At 45.6% G+C, this 20,875-nt stretch overlaps 1 protein-coding gene across 3 annotated transcripts in view; it reads right to left on the reverse strand.

Annotated features, from left to right (window-relative positions):
• Positions 1–20,875, reverse strand: part of SLC13A4 (solute carrier family 13 member 4) — a 57,516-nt gene that overhangs the window by 29,057 nt on the left and 7,584 nt on the right. For all 3 annotated transcript variants that reach the window (XM_060196632.1, XM_060196633.1, XM_060196634.1), the window contains exons 2-3: positions 16,841–16,969; positions 2,701–2,837 (exon numbers count right to left, since the gene is read on the reverse strand). In XM_060196632.1, coding sequence (XP_060052615.1) covers positions 2,701–2,837; positions 16,841–16,969 — 266 coding nt within the window. The remainder of the gene's footprint in view (positions 1–2,700; positions 2,838–16,840; positions 16,970–20,875) is intronic.

The raw sequence follows: 20,875 nt of genomic DNA on the forward strand, positions 1-20,875 counted from the left end.
ATTGTGACTTTGCACAAGCCGAGCACAGCACATTCTCCTGTGATTTATGTCCGTGGCGTGCACCTCATCTAGATGGTGCTTTAATTCAGGCTGCTGACGGGGGAGTAGGCAGGGGTGAAAGAAGAGACAGGTGGAGATGCTGTGGGGTCCAAATTCTGAAAGGTTTTAAAGACTTGTGGCATCCTGGCAAGATGAAACACCCTTTGTCCCTGAGAAGCTGGGTGTGGAGGGGCAACTGATGACCGAGGGAGCGGGGTAGCTTAGGCTGAATGAGGCAATTGTCAAGTGGGAGCCTGGGACATCCCACCAGGCATAAACTGTAGTCACCCAAAGGACTAAGAGTGAAAAGGAGTAGTTTGTCATTCCTACTGTAAAAGGCAGTAGCCTTGAAATTCCCTTTTTATGCAGTTGTTTGTTAAGTGCTTTTAGTATGAGTTGCTTGTAGTATGAGGTGGAAAATTCCTTGCCCCTTCCCCCTTGAATAAGCAGGACCTAATCAGTTAAGGCCACCCATTGTTCAAAGGACCCTGCCTGAGGACAAGCCTTATCAGGACCTCATCAGTGAAGGCCACCCATTGTTCGAAGGACCCTACATGGGGACAAGCCTTATCAGGACCTTTGAACAGACTTTGTGGTGTGCTGTCTACCGGATGGGTGGTCATAGCCGATGGCAGGAGGATGTGCCTGGTTGAATTCTATTGGTTGTGTGATCTTACTATATTTGAAACTAGCCCGCGCTTTGCTTTGAATGGATCATGCTTTTGCTAAGTTTGAAATGATTGGATCTTGTGTTTGCTATAGCCTGTTATTGGATGTAGGTTGATAAGGTGATGTGCTCCCCCTCCCTGAGTGTAGTCTGAATTCCTATAAATTGTATGGTTTGAGCCCTGTTCGGGGCCGAGCTTGGTAGACTAACACCAGTCACCATCTCGGCCCGGATTGCAATTCGTCAATAAACATCTTTGCTTCCTTACAGTGGATGGTGGCTTGATTTATGCTCGCTAACACCTACTATTGCATTCTCACAGGCGAGAGAAATGGCTGGTTGAGAGCACACGTTACAATGCACAAGGACCCAGGTTTGAGCCCTTGGTCTCTACACGCAGGGGGAGAGCTTTGCGAGTGGTGAAGCAGTGCTGCAGGTTTCTCTGTCTCTTTCCCTACTTCCCTCTCCCCTCTCAATTTCTGACGGTCTCTAGCCAACAAATAAATAAAGATAATTAAAAAAAATGTTTAAATTAAAAAAAAAAAAGCTGGCATAAAATGTTGTAATAAAGTTGCAGACGAGAAGGAGGTGAGGCCACAATGGCAAGAGCTCTCCCGGGGAGCAGGAGTGAGGCTAACACCAAACTGCCCGTCTTGTGGGTGCAGAGGTGGCCTAATGGGTGGTGCACTGGACTTGCATGCAGGAGACCCCATGTTCGATCCCCGGCACTGCACGTGCCAACACTGAGTGGTGTGCTGGTCTGTGTCATAAAATTAAATTTTGACAATGAGAGGACTATTTTGACTATCCTGTACATCACAACCGACCCCCTCCCCCAGGTGGGCTGGAGGTGAAAAGGAGGGAAAGGACACATTTCTTTCTTGACAGCCAGGAGCGAAGAAACTGTACAGTGCCTTGGGGCGAAGGGTAAATAGCTTAATGGTTATGCAAAGAGACTCTCATGCCTGAGGCTCCAAAGTTCAATGGTGGAGGCTCCGAAGTTCAATTCCCAGAACCACCATCAACCAGAGCTGAGCAGTGCTCTGGTAAGACCAAACGAAACAAAACAAAACAAAACACAAACACACAAACAAACAAAAAAAACCAGGGGAAAGCTTTGTGAGTGGTGAAGCAGGGCTGCAGGTGTCTCTCTCACCTCCTCCCCTCTCAATTTCTGATAATCTCTATCCAACAAATAAAGGTAATTAAAAAAAATTGCTTAAATTAAAAAGAAAAAGAAAACAGCTGGCATAAAATGTTGTAAGAAAGTTGCAGGCATTGCAGGCATTGACACCTGGCTAAGGGTCACATTATCAAACGGGTCTACCTTTTAAAAAATATTTATTTATTCCCTTTTGTTGCCCTTTTTTATTGTTGTAGTTATTATTGTTGTTACTGATGTCGTCATTGTTGGATAGGACAGAGAGAAATGGAGAGGCAGGGAAGACAGAGAGGGGGAGAGAAAGACAGACACCTGCAGACCTGCTTCACTGCCTGTGAAGCAACTACACTGCAGGTGGGGAGCCTGGGACTTGAACCAGGATCCTTACACTGGTCCTTGTGCTTCTTACCATCTGTGCTTAATCTGCTGCGCTACCACCTGACTCCCTGGGTCCACCTTCTAAACCAAGGGCAACAAAGACTCAAGGTGAAGGGGAGGCAACTTCAACGCCACAGATGAGTCCAATCTGCCCCCTTGCCACCTGAAAACAATCTCTGTTAGTCCTGATAAGCCACCTCTGTTTGGGCACCTGCTGTCTTGCCACAGCGGACTCAAGTAAGCCATTTCCATGGTGACTGTGGATGACATTCAGGGCCCACACTCAACTCTCTATTTTATGGTCACAGGACTTCAGAGTGGAGACAGAGGTGGGAGCCCCAAAGCCCCTTGATGGGATCATCCCTTTAAGGAGAAAAAATATTCTGAAGTGGACACCATCCCCCCCCCCCCAGCCCTGCCCCATACCCTCAGGGGTCCCCTGGGTGTGACTCACATGCCTGGCTTGGCTCCGGCCATTATGACCATGCGCAGAGCAATGCGTTTGTGCAGGTTCCATTTCTCCACAGCGGCTGCCACGCAGATGACGCCCACCAGCAGCAGTGTAGTGTTCTTGAAGTATTCTGCTGCCACCTGCGGAGGCCAGCGAGGTCACCATCACTGCCAGCACCGGCCTGGGACCCACCCTGCCCTGTGCACAGGCAGCTCCGACCTTTGCAACTAACTGTTCACCCATCTCCTCACTTATCTTTGCTTGCACACATGGATGGGACTTCTGGCCCAGTTCAGGCTTGGTGCCCTCCAGAGGGGCTTCCTTGGGACTCTCGCCTCTGGATCTAGAAAATTCCTTGTGGGTGTCAGTCATTTTGCATATGAATGTTGCTGTTTCATGCCTGTTTTTTTTTTTTTTTTTGTGGATGTCTCTCTTGCTCTCTTGCCTCTCAATTAGAGTGTAGGCTGCAGAAGTCTCTGTAGTTCTTAAATTTTAGTGTATGTGGTGATATGCAGAAGAAGGGGCTGGTGAGATGGCATAATGGTTCTGTAAAAAGACTTGCATGCCTGAGGCTCTGAGCTCCCAGGTTCAATCCCCAGCTCCACCATTATCCAGAGGTGAGCAGGGCTCTGATGTCTCCCTCATCATTATCTTTCTCTCTGTTTTTCTCATTCACTAAAATAAATATATATATAAAAAAGAAGATGCTCTCTAGGGCTAGTGAAATAGCTGTTTTGTCATGTGTGTGACCAGGTCTGAGCTTGGTCATCACTGCATTGAAGGAAGATGGTGCTCTATAAGTACTTATCATATACATGAGAATTGCTCCCAACAGTGCAGCCACAACAAAACAGAAAAAAAGAGTAAGAAAAAAAAGTCTAACACCTAATTAGAAATTCTCTTCAGGGCTAGGCAGTGGCACATGCACCTATCTGAGAGCATATGTTACAACGTGCAAGGATCTAGGATCAAGCCTCTGGTCCCAACCTGCCGGGGTGGGGGGAGCTTCATGAGTGGTGAAGCAGGTGTCTCTCTGTCTCTCCCTTTCTATCTCTACTTCCCCTCTCAATTTCCCTCTGTCCTATCACATAAGTAAAGAAATAAACAGAAATTAAAAAGGAGGTGTTGATGCACCTGGCTGAGTGCAAATGTTACAATGCACAAGGACCTGGGTTCAAGTCCCTGGTCCCCATCTGCAGGGGGAAAGCTTCATGAGTGCTGAAGTAGGTCGGCAGGTGTCTTTCTGTCTCTCTTCCTCTCCATCACCCCTTCCTCTCAATTTCTGACTGCCTCTGTCTAATAAATAGATAAAGATAATAAGAAAGATTAAAAAGAAAGTTTTTAAAAATTGAAGTGAATCAGACCCAGGCAAAAATTAGTAAAGCACGGGCCCCTTGGAATATACCTAAAATACACTTCCTAACTTCTTCCAACAGGAAGACCCCAAATCTCATCTGCGATATTCTTACCTCTAGGTTCCTGATTATTACTAACAATTTGTTCTGTTTTGCATCTCAATGCTTTTCAGCCACCAAGTTGCAGATGCTACCATGACATCAACCTGACATCTCTGGGAAGATGACCTCACCAGTGTGTCCTGGAACCCACCTCCCCAGAGTCCTGCCCCACTAGGCAAAGATAGAAACAGGCTGGAGGTATCTATCGATAGACCTGCTAACACCCATGTCCAGCGGAGAAGCAATTACAGAAGCCAGAACTCCCATCTTCTGCAGCCCATAAAGAGCTTTGGTTCATACTCCCAGAGAGATAAAGAATAAGAAAGCTTCCAATGGAGGGGATGGGATACAGAACTCTAGTGGTGGGACTCGTACCTCTTTTATCCCATAATATTGTTGATCATTATTAAATCACTAATAAAATAAAACTTAAAAAAATGACATGAAGGAAAAAAAAAGAAATTCCCTTCAAAGAGAGGAAACAGGAACCACTTTTAACTGCAGAAACCCAGGCCTCACTGACACAGTCCCTAATTCTGCTGGGAAGCAGAAAGCTCGGTGCTTTGCCAGATGAGGCGTTCACTCAGGGAGCTGCAGGAAGTCCTCTGAACCCTGACCATGGATGTACATGCTGCCCCCTAGTGGGAAGCAGAAACACTGCCGGGATGCCTGAAGGATGCTGGGCTGAGAGCCCAGGACCTTTCTTGCTTTCTGGACACAGTCCTCCCAGTCTGGGAAACAGCTCTGTGCTTTCTCTTTGTCTACTGTGTTGGAAAGCCCATGGATGAGAAGACAGAGCAGAACCGGAGGATGGGTCCTCCCTGAGGAGAGGTGAAGTGCAGGGCTTGCTTGCTGAAGCCCCAGGTTAGATTCTTGGAACCACCGCAGGGCAAAGCCTAGTGATGCTGTGTTCTTTTTCTTTTGTTATATAATTAAAAAAAATTTTTTTTATTTGGCAGCAGGTGTGATGAACTGTACACATACAAGTACAGTTATGTGAATGTGAAGTTATACCTCTGAAATTGTATGATTTTGTAAAGCAATGTTGAATCAGTAATAATTAAAAATTAATGTGCATTTGAAGCCTATATTTGGGATTCTGTGTTGGCTCTTAGGCTACATATTAGCAGTCATAAAGTGGCAAGACAGAGATTGCACAGGTCACCATGTTGCAAGGACCTAGGTTCAAGCCTCCAGTCCCCACCGGCAGGAAGGATGCTTCACAAGTGGTGAAGCAGTGCTGCAGGGGCCTCTCTTTCTCTTTCCTTCTCTGTCCCTCCTTTCCCTCTCAATTTCTGTCTCTATCTCTAATAAAAAGTAAATAAATTAAATAATAAATTAATAAAAAGTTAATAAATTAAAAATAATGGCAAGATTCACTATTAAAAATGTTTTCTTCTAAGGGCCAGGGAGATAGCATAATAGCTATGCAAAAGATTCTTCTGCCTAAGGCTCTGAAGTCCCTGGTTCAATCCCTGGCATCACCTTGTGTCAGAGTTAAGCAGTGCTGTGGTTTAAATAACAAAGAAAGAAAATTGGTTGCGGAGATGACATAATCATTAAGCAGAAAGGCTCTCATGCCTGAGCTTCCAAAGTCCTGGGCTCAATTCCGGGCACTACCGTATACACAGCTAAACAGTGCTCTATTTTATTTTATTAAAATAAAATAAGACAAGTGTTTTTTCCTAAATAACTAAATGAAAAATAAATCAGAGAGCCCCAGATGGTACAGAGCCAGCCAAGGCAAAGGGGCTGTGGCCAGGAGTAGCTTGTTTGCACAGAAAAGCTATGCCCACAGGAAGGGGGTTGAAAAGGTTCCCGGCTTTTGTCCAGTGTGGGGTCTGTGTGCAGCGCTCACTGCTGGGCTGTATCTTGGTGACTGGGGGTGGTGAGCAGCCTGGGCTCAGGCAGGTGGCTGGGCTGCTCAACCTGCATCCCCATAGGCCCATATGGAGGGGGCCAGCCTTCTTGGTGGGCAGAGGCCAGAAGGACAGGTTTCAGAAAACAGAGCAAGTCTGGGTGTAGGGGCTGGTCAGGAATGCAGCGGGTCAGAGGGGAAAGGAGCACACAGGGGAGCAGGCTGTGGACATCTGCCGGCCGCCGGCATCACTGGCTGCTTTGTTTGCCCAGCTGGGGCTGCCTAGCTGCCTCCGCCCTGGCAGGTGCTAGTGTTGGAGGGAGGCTTCTGCTGGAGGCCTGTGGTGTTGGGTCACAGGGCAGCAGGAGGGAGAGAGGGAGAGCCAGAGAGAGGAGAGAGAGAGGGAGGGAGAGAAGGAGAGAAAATGTGTGTTTACATGTGTAAGAGTGTATAATTGAACCAGGGCCTCGGTCTTGCCTGGGCCACCAGGTTCCAGATGCTACCATGATGCCGACCAGACTTCCCTGGACAGACAACCCCACCAATATGTCCTGGAGCCCCGCTTCCCCAGAGCCCTGCCCCACTAGGGAAAGAGAGAGACAGGCTGGGAGTATGGATTGACCTGCCAATGCCCATGTTCAGTGGGGAAGCAGTTACAGAAGCCAGACCTTCCACCTTTTGCACCCCATGATGACCCTGGTTCCATACTCTCAGGGGGTTAAAGAATAGGAAAGCTCTAAGGGGAGGGGATGGGATTCGGAGTTCTGGTGGTGGGAACTGTATCCCTCTTATCCTATGGTCTTGTCAGTGTTTCCATTTTATAAATAAATAAAAAAAAAGAGTGTGGGGAGTCGGGTGGTAGCACAGTGGGTTAAGCGCATGTGGTGCAAAGTGCAAGGACTGGCATAAGGATCCCGGATCGAGCCCCTGGCTCCCCACCTGCAGGGGAGTCACTTCACAAGCAGTGAAGCAGGTCTGCAGGTGTCTATCTTTTCTCCTCTCTGTCTTCCCCTCCTCTCTCCATTTCTCTCTGTCCTATGCAACAGTGATGACATCAATAACAACAATAATAACTACAATAATAAAACAAGGGCAACAAAAGGGAATAAAAAATATTTTTTAAAAAAAGTTAAAAGTATATAATTGTGAGTGTGTATCTATGTGTATGTGAATGAGTACGTGTGAAAGTTGCATGAGTGTGAATGTGTGTGCACATGAGCGCAATGGATGCATGTGTGAGCATGTATGAACACACGTGTAAGTTTATGTACATGAGTGAGTGCATGTGTGAGTGTGTCTGGTTGTGTGTATGACTATGTAAGTGTGAGTGAGAATGAATCTGCGTAAGTACATGTGTATGAATGTGTGTGAGTGTGTATGCGTGTGAGTGTACATGTGTATGCATGTTTATATTTATGTGTGTGCATATAAGAGTATGCATGAGTGTGTGTGTGTGTGTGTGTGTATGTGTGTGTGTGAAGGGAAGAGAAAGAGCAGAGCAAGGTAATCACCACCAGAAGTCATTCCTGACCTGGGCCTCCCTGAGTCTATTCCCAAGTCCTGCCTTCAAGCACTACTGCTCCCTCCCCCGAGGAGTTCCTCAGCCCACCACTGCTCTACACTTCTCTGACCAGCCCACCTAAGCTGACGGACATGGGTTGTTCCAAGCTTGGAGGAACAGAAGGGGCTCGAGGACAGATCTGGTGACACTAGAGTCCCACTGAGGCAAAACCAGAAGAAACACACCTAAGATAAATGTCTCATTCACTACTTGGCTAAAGTCAAGTGTAAAATATAGGAGTGAGAGGACTAGGAAATAGCTTATCTAGGAAAGCACACACTTTACCAAGCACAGAGATGGAGTCCCCTAGCTAGCACATGGGGGCACCACATATTGGGAAAACCTCACAATGGTGGAGAGATGCTGCGGTGTTTCTCTTTCTGTCTCTTCCTCTCCCCCTGTCTCTCACCTTCCATCTGGATGAAAAAAGATAGAATTTGAGGGTCAACTACAACACTAAAAAACAATGACAAAAAAGGGAAAACAAATAAATAGAAAGAAAGAAAGAAAGAAAGAAAGAAAGAAAGAAAGAAAGAATTTGAGGGTCTGAGTGATGGCACAGCTGGTTGAGTATACACGTTACCACGTTCTAGCACCCAGCTTCAAACCCCCTATTCTCCAGCTGCAGGAGTAAGCTTCTTGAGCAGTCAAACAATGTCACAGGTCTCTCTCTCTCTCACACACACACACTCTCTCTCTCATTTTCCCTCTTCTTCCACCTGCTCCTCTCTATCTCTATCTTATACATAAATAAAATAAGAATATTAAAAAAAAAAAGTTGGGGACGGGTGGTGGCGCACCTGGTTAAGCGCACACATTATAATGCGCAAGGACCTGAGTTCAAGCCTCCAGTCCCCACCTGCAGGGAGAAAGCTTTGCAAGTGGTGGAGCAGTGCTGCAGGTGTCTCTCTCTCTCTCCCTCTCTATCATCCCCTTCCCTCTTGATTTCTGGCTGTCTCTACCCAATAAATAAATAAAGATTACAAAAAAAAAAAAAGACCGGTGGGATAATGATATCACAAAGCCCCAGAGAAGTTCTGGTGAGCCTCTCCCAGATGTTTATGTATTGTCTTATATGTGTCACGTATGCATCTGTATGTAAGTGAGTTCTACACCAGCAAAGGGAAACAGTAGCCAGATGTTCTCAGGAGAGCAGAGGATCCTAAAGCCACAAGGCTCTATGCCAAGGCACAGAGTCTACCTCTAAGGGCCCTGCGAGGGTCCTCTGGCTTGTACTTCCTTGGACAGGATCACCAGGTCCAAGAAGCCAGCCCACAGAGAGCGGGGCTCCCTGATGGTGCTTTGATTCTTTACTCTGGCTTGATCCTTTCAGTCTGAGGTGCCCTTCCTGGGCATTTGCCTCATTCTCCATGTCACTCACACTCCAGAATTTTGGCGTCTTGGATGCCAACTTCCAAACAAGCTCCTTTCTTTCTTTCTTTCTTTCTTTCTTTCTTTCTTTCTTTCTTTCTTTCTTTCTTTCTTTCTTTCTTTTCTTTCTTCCTTCCTTCCTTCCTTCCTTCCCTCCTTCCTTTCTTTCTTATCCTTTTCCTTCCTTCCTTTCTTTTTTTGAAACTTATTTTGGATAGAGATAGAGAGAAATAGAGAGGGGATGAAGAGATAGGAAGAAAGAAAGAGAGATCCCTGCAGCACTGTTTCTCTGCTCATGAAGCTTCCACCCTGCAGATGGGAACCAGAGGGGAGTGAACCCAGGTCCTGTATATAGTAATGTGTGGGCTCAACCATGTGTGCCGCTATCTGGTCCTGAAGCTCTTTTTTTCTAGACTTTGATATTATGGACACATGTTTATTTTTTCAGCATAAGATTTCAGCACATATGGATCAGTGATTAAGCGTACAAGCTCTAGGATCATACCATCCTGAGTTCAAGTCCTGGCTCCACTACTTGTGACTTTGAGTAAGTTACTTAACCTCTCTAAACTTGAATGGCCTCCTTTATAAAGTGAAAGTAGAAATAATAGCCATAAAAGAAAGAGGAGGAGGAGAAATAACAGCCATTTTAATGAGGATTAAGTGACATGTGCATGTAACAGACCTCCCATAAGGTCTGGCATATGGCAAAAGCTCACAAATTTGGCCGTCAAGCTAGACTGACAGAGGACTCAGACTGAATCTACAGTCAGCCAGAAGCCAGGGTCTTTATCACACAAACTGCTAACATTGATCCTCAGTAAATTCCATTGTGTTAGTTCCCATCTACTGTCTCCTCGCATCAACACTGATTCTGTTATTGTACATTAGTCAGCCTGCCCAGCTGGAAACCATCTGCAAATGTGACAACACGTCTTTTCTGTTTCACGTTGTGCTCTCTCTTTCTCTCTAGTCTAATGCCAATTTATTACTCAAGATTCTTTTTTTCTTTTAAAAAAAGTCTTATTTATTTATTATTGGATAGAGATAGAGAAAAAGTGGGAGAGGAGGGAGGAGATAGAGAGGAAGGCATAGAAACACCTGCAGCACTGCTTTACCTCTTGTAAGGCCTTTGCCCTGCAGGTGGGGACTAGGGGTTTGAACCTGGGTCCTTGCACAGTGTAATGTGTGTGCTTATCCTGGTGCACCGCCACCTGGCTCCTTAAGATTCTTTAAGTTTAGCTGTTCAGCCAGCACTCAGTTGACTCAACTGTGCTAGGATTCAGCCCATACTGGCTCCTATAATTGATAATTATTATTATTATTAGCAGTAGTATTTTGCCACTAGGGTTATCACTACAAATCCACCAACATTTTTTTCCTTTTCTTTCTATTTTACTTGATAAGACAGAGAGAAATTGAGAGGGGAAGGGGAGATAGAAAGGAGGAGGAGGAGGGGAGACAGAGAGCACGCAGGGTAGATAGCATAGTGGTTATGGTTATGCAAAAAGACTCTCATGCCTGAGGCTCCAAAGTCCCAGATTCAAACCCCCACCACCGGGTTAAAAAAAAAAAAGGAGAAGGAGAAGGAGAAGAAGAAGAAGGAGGAGGAGGAGGAGGAGGAGGAGGAGGAGGAGGAGAAGAAGAAGAAGAAGAAGAAGAAGGAGAAGAAAGACACCTGCAGACCTGCTTTACTGCTTATGAAGCATCCTTTGGTGGGGAGCAGGGGCTTGAACCTGGGTCCCTGAACATAGTAACATGTGCATTTAACCAAGTACATCAAAACTTGCCCTCTATTATTTTTTGGTCATCTGTGAGACTTCAGGATGACTTTTTCAGGTAAAGACACACACACACACACACACACAGACAGAGAGAGAGACAGAGAGAGAAGGGATACCATAGTACTGAAGCTTCTTCCAGTATGGTGGGGGCCAGGCTTGAACCTGGTCACACACATGGCAAATCAGCACTCTGTCCAAGTGAGCTATTTTGCTAGCCCGAGAACTTTTCTCTCTGAAAAATATTGATGGTGCCAGTGAAAAACTTAGTTTATGTTGAACAACTTCTGTTTTTGCAAAATTACAGTTAGGGAAATCATGTAGTAGAGTATAGACTTTGCATGTTTGAGGTTCCTGGTTCGATTCCTGGCATTGCACGACACACTCTCTGTCTGTCTTTCTCTTATCTCTCATGTAAGAAGTACAATAAGCCTGGGTGGGGTTAGATAGCATAATGGTTATGCAAAGAGACTCTCATGCTTGAGGCTTCAAAGTTTCTGGTTCAATTCCTCCAACCACCATAAGTCAGGAAGAGCAATGCTCTGGTTAAAAAAAAAAAAAGGTGGGGGGGGCAGGTGGTGGTGCACCTGGTTTTATTACCAAGAATCTGTGTTTGAGCCCACTCTTCCCACCTGCAGGGCGTCCGCTTCATGAACCATGAAGCAAGTCTGCGGGTGTCTCTCTATCTTCTCATCCTATCTCTGTCCTATCTAATAAAAATTAGAAGGAAAAAAATTGGAAAAAATTGCCACCAGAAGCAAACTTGATGGCAAAAAAAAAAAGTAAAGTAAATCTTAAAAATCAGGGAAATTACAAGGTCTTGGTCCACATAAATTTGGATACCGAAGAAGATGACTTAGAGAGGTTATCTAGAACATTCACTCATGGGGAATGTGTGAATCCTCTGCTCTGATAGAAAATGAAACATTTTTATATGTGGCTTTTCTCTGTGCTTTCCCCTTCTCTCTGTTGGGAGATGGGTCGGTTCCGTGCTCACCTATCTCCACCTGCATCCTGCAGAGAAGGCATCGAAGCTTAGCACAGGGTAAATACACAGTTGCTGCGAACACCTGCTAATCAGTAGCCATTGTCATCAAAGTGAACCATCTATGTGCGACATCTGCCAGTAATGAGCAACTCAGAAGCATCAGCTATGAAATTCAAGGGGTTGAAAGTTATCTGTCTTTCATTCTTGTTACCTTTAGGCTACCCATTATCACATTATCTTTGCACATGTTAGAAACAGGGCTCGGAAAAACATTTCTTCTTTCTGTCTCTTTCTTTCTTTCTTCCTTTCTTTCTTTCTTTCTTTCTTTCTTTCTTTCTTTCTTTCTTTCTTTCTTTCTTTCTTGTAACAGTTGAGTGAATGCCATGAGGGACAAAGGCCACTGTCCCATAGTTACCCTCATCCTATACATGTTCACGCCTTCCTTTATATGAAATAGAAGGTTCCAGAGGGATGACCTGGGCATCAGCCAGGTCGTGGGACATTGCAAAGCCCAGAAGACAAGCATCTTAGTGGAGAGAAGACATGCTTACAGGGGGTTTACATCTAGTGTCTCTCCTGTGCTATTTATTTTTTATTTTTATTTATTTTCTTTTTTATTTAAGAAAGGATTAATTAATAAAACCATAGGGTAGGAGGGGTACAGTTCCACACAATTCCCACCACCCAATCTCCATATCCCACCCCCTCCCCTGATAGCTTTCCCATTCTCTATCCCTCTCCTGTGCTATTTAAAGAATAAAGATATCATGTTGGCTTTCGGGGAGGGAGTGACACTATTAGCCAAGGGTTAATATGTTGGATGTAAAGAGGAGAAGAACTGGAAGAAACTTCCCAGATGGAAGAATGGCCTGGGCACCTGGTGAACTTTGGGAATGGTAAGGAGATGATTCGTGTGCGAAGGGAAGGAGGGCTGCGCTGGAGGACCTCTAGCTAGTTTCTTCCCAACATCCATGGCCCAAGCTGTGTGTTGACAGTAGGCAGTATTTTCTGTCTGCAGCTCACAAAGAATTGTAACCCATCACCTCTCCCTCACTAGCGTTTTTTGATCTGAGCTCAGAAAACCAGTGAAAACAGACCATACTTGGATGAACTTGTAGTTCAGTGTCATCCGCTGCCAAAGCTACATTATCTGACAGATGGGGCTGAATATTTCACCCAGATGATATAACTTGACCTTTGGCTGCGCCCCTGTTTCCTGTTTAGGAATCACTTGGGTTCCAGCAACAACGTGCGCCCCCCCCCCATCTCCCTCACTGGACAGCCTTCCTCTCCTCAAGAAATCATGTTACCCTTGCAAAGCCCTGCCTTTCTAGAACATTCCTTAGAGGTTTGGTCTTCCTGTATCTGCCAAGGCTGGGTTCTGGGCTGAATGGTTGCATGGCCACAGTTCTACTGTGGAAGGGGCTGAGGGGAGGGAGTGAGGGAGGGAGGCAGGGAGAGAGAGAAGGAGAGGGAGAGGGAGAGGGAGAGGGAGAGGGAGAGGGAGAGAGAGAGATCACCTACTTTGAGGCTAAGGAGTGGAATTGGTTTTTGAGCTGCCTGTGGAGACATGCAAAGATATATCTCTTAGTTAATAATAGCTCACTCTATTTAAAAATATTTTGTTTATTTATTAATGAGAGAGATATGAGGAGAGAGAAAAAGAGAACCAGATATCACTCTGGTACAAATGCCATCAGAGAATAAACTTGAGACTTCATGTTTGTGAGTCTAACACTTTATACATAGTACCACTTCCCAGACGGCTGGTTAGCTTACTCTTAAAGGTTACACAAGACCCAGTTCTTCAAAAAGGGAAACTCAAAGCAGAATCGGACTGAGTTTGGAGTAGGGCACCAACGTAAAAATCTCTGGGTGGAGGGTGAGGGTAGCAGTTCAGCTTCACTGGTGTGTGTGTGTGTGTGTGTGTGTGTGTGTAGGGGGGTAGTGGAATGGGATACGGACTTTTGGTGGTGAGAATGTTGTTAATATACACACCTATTAACTTACTGTCTCACAAATTACTATTCAATTTATAAGAGGGGAAAAATGGATCAAATTCTCAAAACTTTTTGTTGCATAGACCATAGTTCTGAATATATGTTCCTTCAGTCCAAGCACTTAAAACTTCAAACTTCGGGGGTAGGGCTGTAGCACAGCCAGTTAAGCGCACATGGTGCGAAACTCAAGGACTGGCATAAGGATCCCGGTTCGAGCCCCGGCTCCCCACCAGCAGGGGAGTCGCTTCACAAGCGGTGAAGTAGGTCTGCAGGTGTCTATTGTTCTCTCCCCCTCTCTGTCTTCCCCTCCTCTCTCCATTTCTCTCTGTCCTATCTGGCAACAATGACTTCAGTAACAACAATGTTAAAAACAACAAGGGCAACAGAAAGGGAAAAAAACAACAACTTCAAACTAGTAATCACACTGAATTTTAATAGTGGGCTCAAATTGTTAATACATTTATAATAATAACTTGTTCTTTGAAATATTAAATCTCCTAAAAGCTTAGACCAGGAAGAATAAAAGCAACTGGTGGTGTTCCTTTATAAGGTATAGCTGTACGTAAACAGTATAAATGGACATAAATTATGGCGAGGTCGGACAGGCCACAAACTAGTTTTTTATTTGGTCTGACCTTGGGATTCATCAATAGTGTATCCAATACTAGAAATAAAAGCTCTACAAAGGCTGTTGCATCCTATCTTTTTTTTGGGTGGGGGAGGGAGGTGGGAGATTAATGGTTTATAGTAAATACAGTCATTGTTACATGTGTAAAATTTCCTAGTTTTCTGCAAAACATTCTCATCCTCAGCTTAGGTCTGCCTCCAACATCTTACACAGTACCTGAATCCCCCTCCCCAGAGTCCTTTATTCAGTGCAATACACCAAACCCTATGCAAGTTCTGCTTTGTTATTTTTCCCTTTCTCTTCTTATTTCTCAACTTCTGTCCATGAGTATGATCACCTCGTATTCATCCTTCTCTTTCTGGCTTATCCCACTTCACATAACTCCTTTGAGCTACATAGAAGATGAGGTGAAGAAAGTGAATTCACCATTTTTCATGGCTGAGTAAGATCCTATAGATATTGAAATCAAAAGGGAAGGGAGAGATAGAAAGAGAGACATGTACAGCACTGCTTCACCTCTCACAAAGCAGGTGAGGACTTGGGGGGGGGCTTGAACCTGGTCCCTGTGTATTGTAACACATGTGCTCAGCAAGTGCACTACCACCCAGCCCCAGGAACACTGAGATTACTATTACCACTCAGTGTCACCCCAAAATCATTCCAGCTCCCCTCCAAAGAGCAACAACATACACACACCCCCAAGGCAAACCAACCAAAGACTTTTGAGTCCATCCAAGTAGAAAGTCTGTCTGCTCATTTACAACAGTTAGGGGAACGGCCAGTTTTTTCTTTAAAAAACTGTATGATCTATGGCCCAGGCCTCATCATCCCTTGCTCCCACTTCACAGATCCACAGTGCTAGATAGTGACTCACCACGAAACTACACAATACGTGATGGCACATGGTTCTTCTGGGAGAGAAAGAGAGAGCGCATACTCTGAAATCTAACAGGTATGAACTGAAACCTGCTTATAGTCTTCCCGTTTTTGCCATCTTGGCTGAGTGTCTTAATTCTCTCGGTTTTTCTGTAGAAAGGAAATGCTAACAACTGCTTTGTAGGAATCCTGGCACCATTTATGTAGAGCCTGATTCTTAGTAGGGACTTAAGTATTAGCCCCCTTTCCTCTCTTTCTTTTAGACCTCTACCACTCAACCATCATTAGATTTTTTAAAATATATTTATTTATTTATTATTGGATAGAGACAGAGAACAATTGAGAGGGGAGGGGGAGCTAGAGAGGGAAAGAGACAGTGAGACACCTGCAGCCCTGCTTCACCACTCATGAAGCTTCTCCCCTGCAGGTGGGGACCAGGGGCTTGAACCCAGGTCCTTGTGCACTATAACACGTGTGCTTAACCAGGTGCACCATCATGTGGCCCCTCAGCCATCATTGAAACTCTAGTCTGCTCCCAGGGATGTGAAGACACAGTCCAGATGGTAGCAGGTGCCCATGAACTTCCTTCACCTTGCTCTTGGGTTCTAGCTGTGTTTTGCTTTTATTTTTTTCTATTTGCATGAGGTTCAAGTGTTGTCCCTGTTGCTTAGTCACTGTCTGGGCTTCATGTGGACAATGTGTATTGGAGCTTCTGAGAAGGACTGACGGAAGAGTGAACAGATTCTGAGCAGAGAGCCGTCACGGAGGAAGAACATGTGATTGTGAGGTGGGGGCTGGGGGAAGAAGGAGGTAGATGAAGACAAAGTGAGGACAAAAGCCACTTATAAAAAATGGATTCTCTGTGGGCTCAGCTTTATAAAGACTTTGAAGGTCCAGCTCCACCTTTGGTGTGCTGAGTCTAAAAGGACATACACAAAGACCAAGAAAGGCCAAGGGTAGCCTAGCTGTATGTGTCAATCAAGGCGGTCTTAAAGGGTTGCAGGTTAAAGGAGAGTTGGTTGGGATCAATCAAGGAAGACTTCCTGAAAGAGGTGAATTTTGAGCCAATATGAGAGAGGGAGACTCATTAGCAGAAAAAGAGGACCTCAGGGTCAGTAAAGGAATACTGCTATACCTATTGGGGGAAGCCTCGTGAACAATGAAGCAGGTCTGCAGGTGTCTTTTCTCTACTTTTCTGTCACCCTTCCCCTCTCAGTTTCTATCCTATCAAATAAAAACAGAAAGAAAAAAAGGAAGGAAGGAAGAAAAAGTCTTATTGCTAAGAGGCTGCTCCAGAAGCCTAAGAAAAATCTCCCTTCTCTGGGGGTTGGATGGCGGCGCACCTGGTTGAATACACATGCTACAGTGCACAAGGACCTGGGCTCAAGCCCCCAGTCTCCACCTGCAAGGGGGAAAGCTTTACAAGTGGTGGAAAGGAAAGTGGAAGCAGGGGGGCAGGTGGCTCTCTTTTTCCCTGTCTTCCTCTCCCCCTCTCAATTTCTCTCTATACAATAAATAAAAGAAAGTAACTCCCTTCTCCTGTGTTTTCTGAATGAATCTCCATTCACTCTGTTTCACAGGTGGAGCAGGCGCCTGAGCAGGGGGCTGGGCAAGCGGTCTGACCTCGCTGGAGCGGAGGACTCCAAAGAACGGGTAGAGGAAGGCAGGCACCAGGGCTGCAGCTCCCAGAGGCACCGCCTCAGATACCCAGTACACGGCGGTCACGATCAGCACATAGGCACAGGAGGCTTCCTGGAGGGGAGAGGAGAACGAGATCAGTCCCCTGCATGGTCACTGTCACCAACAACCTGAGGGAGACCCCAAGCAGAGGCAGTGGGCATCCCTGAAGCCAAATCCCCTAAGCACAACTTGTCTTTTTAAAACTATTTTTTAAATTTGTTATTAATAGTTTGTTACAAGATTGTAAGATGACAATGTATACTAGTTCCACGCCACACCCAACACCAAAGTTCTGTGTCCTCACCTTCCCAACGCCCAAAGAGAACCACCATTGTTCTCACAGACCTTACAGTTTGCCTGCTTCTGTTTTGTTTGGATTTTTTTTTTTTTTGGTAAGTTCATGTAAATCAGATCTCTAGATTCCACATATGAGTGAAACTGTCTGGTAGTTGTCTTTCATCTCTTTACTTACTTTGCTAACAATACTCACTTCCAGTTTCATTTATTTTTGTCCCAAAGGACACAATACCATCTTTTTCAATTGCAGGATAATATTCCATGGAATATATATCCTGTGACTTCTTTAACCAGTCATCTGTTGATGGGCATTTAGGCTGCTTCCACTCTTTGGCTATTGTGAATGATGCAGCTATGAACATAGGGGTGCATAGGGCCCTTTGAATTAGTGCTTAAGTGTTTACTGGATAAATGGCTAAAGAGTGGTACTGCTGGGTCATAGGTAGTTCCACTTTTATTTGTTTGATGACTGTCCATACAGTCTTCCTAAGGGGCTTTACCAGTCTGCATTCCAACAGCAATGTAGCAGGGTTATAGGTTGACTCATGTGGCCGCAAAGCTGGATTAACAGAGCTTGGCTCCCCCCCCCCCCCCCAAGGTTATCACTGGGGACTCAGTGTCTGCACAATGAATCCATCTTTCCTGGAGCTTTTTTTTTTTTTTTTTTTCTTTTTCCGTAGAGATAGACATAAATAGAGAAGGAAGGTGTGTGTGTGTGGGGGGAGGGAACAGAGCAGAAGAAACAAAGAGATATCTGCAGCTCTGCTTTAGTGCTGGTGAAGCTTTCCCTATGCAGATGGGGACTCAAGGCTTGAACCCTGGTCCCTGCACATGGTAATTCCTGCACTCTACCAGCTGTGCCACTGTTTGTTCCTATGGCTTTCTTTCTAAATTAAAAAAAAAATCTTATTAGTGATTTAATATTGATTTACAACGTTATAACAGGAGTATGACTCTGCACCTTTCCCACCACCAGAGTTCTGTGTCCTCCCTCATCCCCTCCATTGGAAACTGCAAGGATTCTCCCAAGATCACAGAAACTCCATGGCTTTCTTTCCTACCAGGTTTCATCCACACCCAAACCTGGGAGCCGGGACATACCTCTCTAGAGAACAGACATGAACTTGGTTGTGGAGTGTGGGGGACACCCGTCTGCATGCAGACCCGAGTCTACACTATAATGGAAGAGACCCAATTTCCAATTGGGCCTGGGGCAGAATATTCTGGTGTCCAGCTGACTGTACATCAGAGGTTCCTGGGTAGCTGAAGGCAGCAGGGCTCAGCTGCTGGGGTTGGGTCTGAGATCAGCCCAGGGAAGGCTGCGTGATTCCTCGATGGTGGTGGTGGGGTGGTGGGGTGGTTGGGTCGGGGGAGTCCTGTGCATTCGAAGATTCTCGGCAACTTCCTTTGCTTTCTCGAAGTGATGTTAGTAGCACCTCCTCAAGTGTCAGAAAAGCCTCAAGGGCTGGGGAGACAGCATCGTGATTATGCAAAATGACTCACGCCTGAGGCTCTGAGGGTCTACATTCAATCCCCAGCACCAGCATAAACCAGACCTGTGGTCTCTCTTTCTCTCTATACATCTCTTTCATTAAAACAATACAATATTAAAGGAAAAGAAAAGTCTTGAGACAGGACCAAATGTCTCTGGGGGGAAGGAAATAATCCCTGGCTAGGAATCAGAGCCCTAACCATTGCTCACTGAGGCCAGTGGACACAGGAAGTAAAAGACTGTGATTAACCTGGGAAGGAAGCCTGGGAATCTCCCAGAGTTTTCCCTACCTGCTTTGCTGGCTACAAACTGAGAGAGGAGGGGAAGACAGAGAGGGGGAGAGAAAAACACCTGTAGACCTTCTTTACCACATGTGAAGGGACCACCCTGCAGGTAGGGAGTTAGGGACTCAAATCTGGATCCTTGTGCAGGTCCTAGCACTTCATACCATGCGTGCTACCACCCACCCACTCCCTTCTTCCTTCCTTTACAGAATATACAGAATAACTATACAGAATAAGTAGGCAAACCATTCTTAGTAATCAATTGATTTTTTGTGGTGCATGAGTCTTGCTCAAGCATGATTTTACTGGTCCCAAGCTAACTATCCCCCCCGACTCCCATCCAGATAGAGCTTCCTCCAGTGTTATAGTTCTCCCATGCAGTACTAGTACCAGGACCTAGACTGCATACATGGGAGGGCTTGAACCCTATCTAGTAAGTTATCTCTCTGGCCCAATACAACAACCCCACCCAATCAGGGCTTTCCTGGGGCTTCCTGTCTGCAAAATTCCCTGCTCCTGGAGGCCTTTCCCTCACTCTTTCCTTTTCAGACTGTGGGCGAAAGGCAGAAAGAGAATGACAGACAAGGAGAGAAGCCATAACACTACTTCATCAATTGCAACGCTCTCTTTGCATAGTCTTCCCATGTGATGCCTCCTGGGGTGTAAAGTGTGTGCTCTACTAGGCGAGTTATTTCCTGCCCCCCTAAATTTATTTCTTTTCCTTTCCTTCCCTTCCCTTCCCTTCCCTTCCCTTCCCTTCCCTTCCTTTCTGCTTTTCCTTCCTTCCTTCCTTCCTTCCTTCCTTCCTTCCTTCCTTCCTTCCTTCTTTTTTTGCCTCCAAGGTTATCGCTGGGACTTGGTGCCAGGCCTATGAATCCACTGCACCTGGCAGTCATTTTTGTTTCCATTTTATTGGATTGGACAGAGAAAAATTGAGTGAGGAAGGGATGATAGAGAGGGGGAGAGAAAGATACCTGCAGACCTGCTTCACCACATGTAAGGGGACCACCCTGTAGGTGGGGAGTTAGGGACTTGAACCTGGATCCTTGTGCAGGTCCTAGCACTTCATACCATGTATGCTATTACCCACCCACCCACCCCTTCTTCCTTCCTTCCTTCCTTCCTTCCTTCCTTCCTTCCTTCCTTCCTGCCATTAGGATCACAGCTGGGGCTTGGTACCTACAGGATGACTCTACCTCCTGGTAACAAGTTTTTTTTTTCCCTTTCTTTCTCTCTTCTCAGTTTAAAAAAATTATTATCTTCATTTATTGGATAGAGACAGTGAGAAATCAAGAAGTTAGGGGGAGACAGGGAGAAAGAGAGACACCTACAGCACTGCTTCACCATTTGCAAAGCCTCCCTCCTGCAGGCGGGGACCAGGGGTTCGAACCTGGGTCCTTGTGCATTGTAACATGTGCTCTCAACCAGGTGCGCCACCACCCGGCCACCTTTTTTTTAATTTAATTTATTTTTTTTTAGCTCTTTCTTTCTGAAAAAGACAGAGTGAAGCAGAAAGGGTGGGGAGAAGGAAAGAAAGAGAGACACCTGTAGCACTGATCCACTGCTCATGAAGCTTCTCCTGCCGGTGGGGACAGAGGGCTTTAATCTGGGTCCTTGCACACTCTAATGCGGGCCTTCTACCAGGTGAGCTGGTATATTTACTTATATTGGTATATTTATTTATATTTACCATCCTCCCAACTCCCTAACCATGGCCTGCAGTAGTTGGTTACCCAGAATGACACTGATCAAGGTCACTGGCTTAATCCAGAGAGAGCTCACCATTCAAGGCCATTAATATTTTGGAAAACCTCTGTCTAGAACTTCCAAGCTGGCCTGGGGAGGAGGATTATCCATTTTTACGTAGTTCTTAAACATCAATGCTTAAATCTGATCTGTCTCCTG

This window comes from Erinaceus europaeus, chromosome 8 (genome assembly GCF_950295315.1).
Source record: "Erinaceus europaeus chromosome 8, mEriEur2.1, whole genome shotgun sequence".
NCBI lineage: Eukaryota > Metazoa > Chordata > Mammalia > Eulipotyphla > Erinaceidae > Erinaceus > Erinaceus europaeus.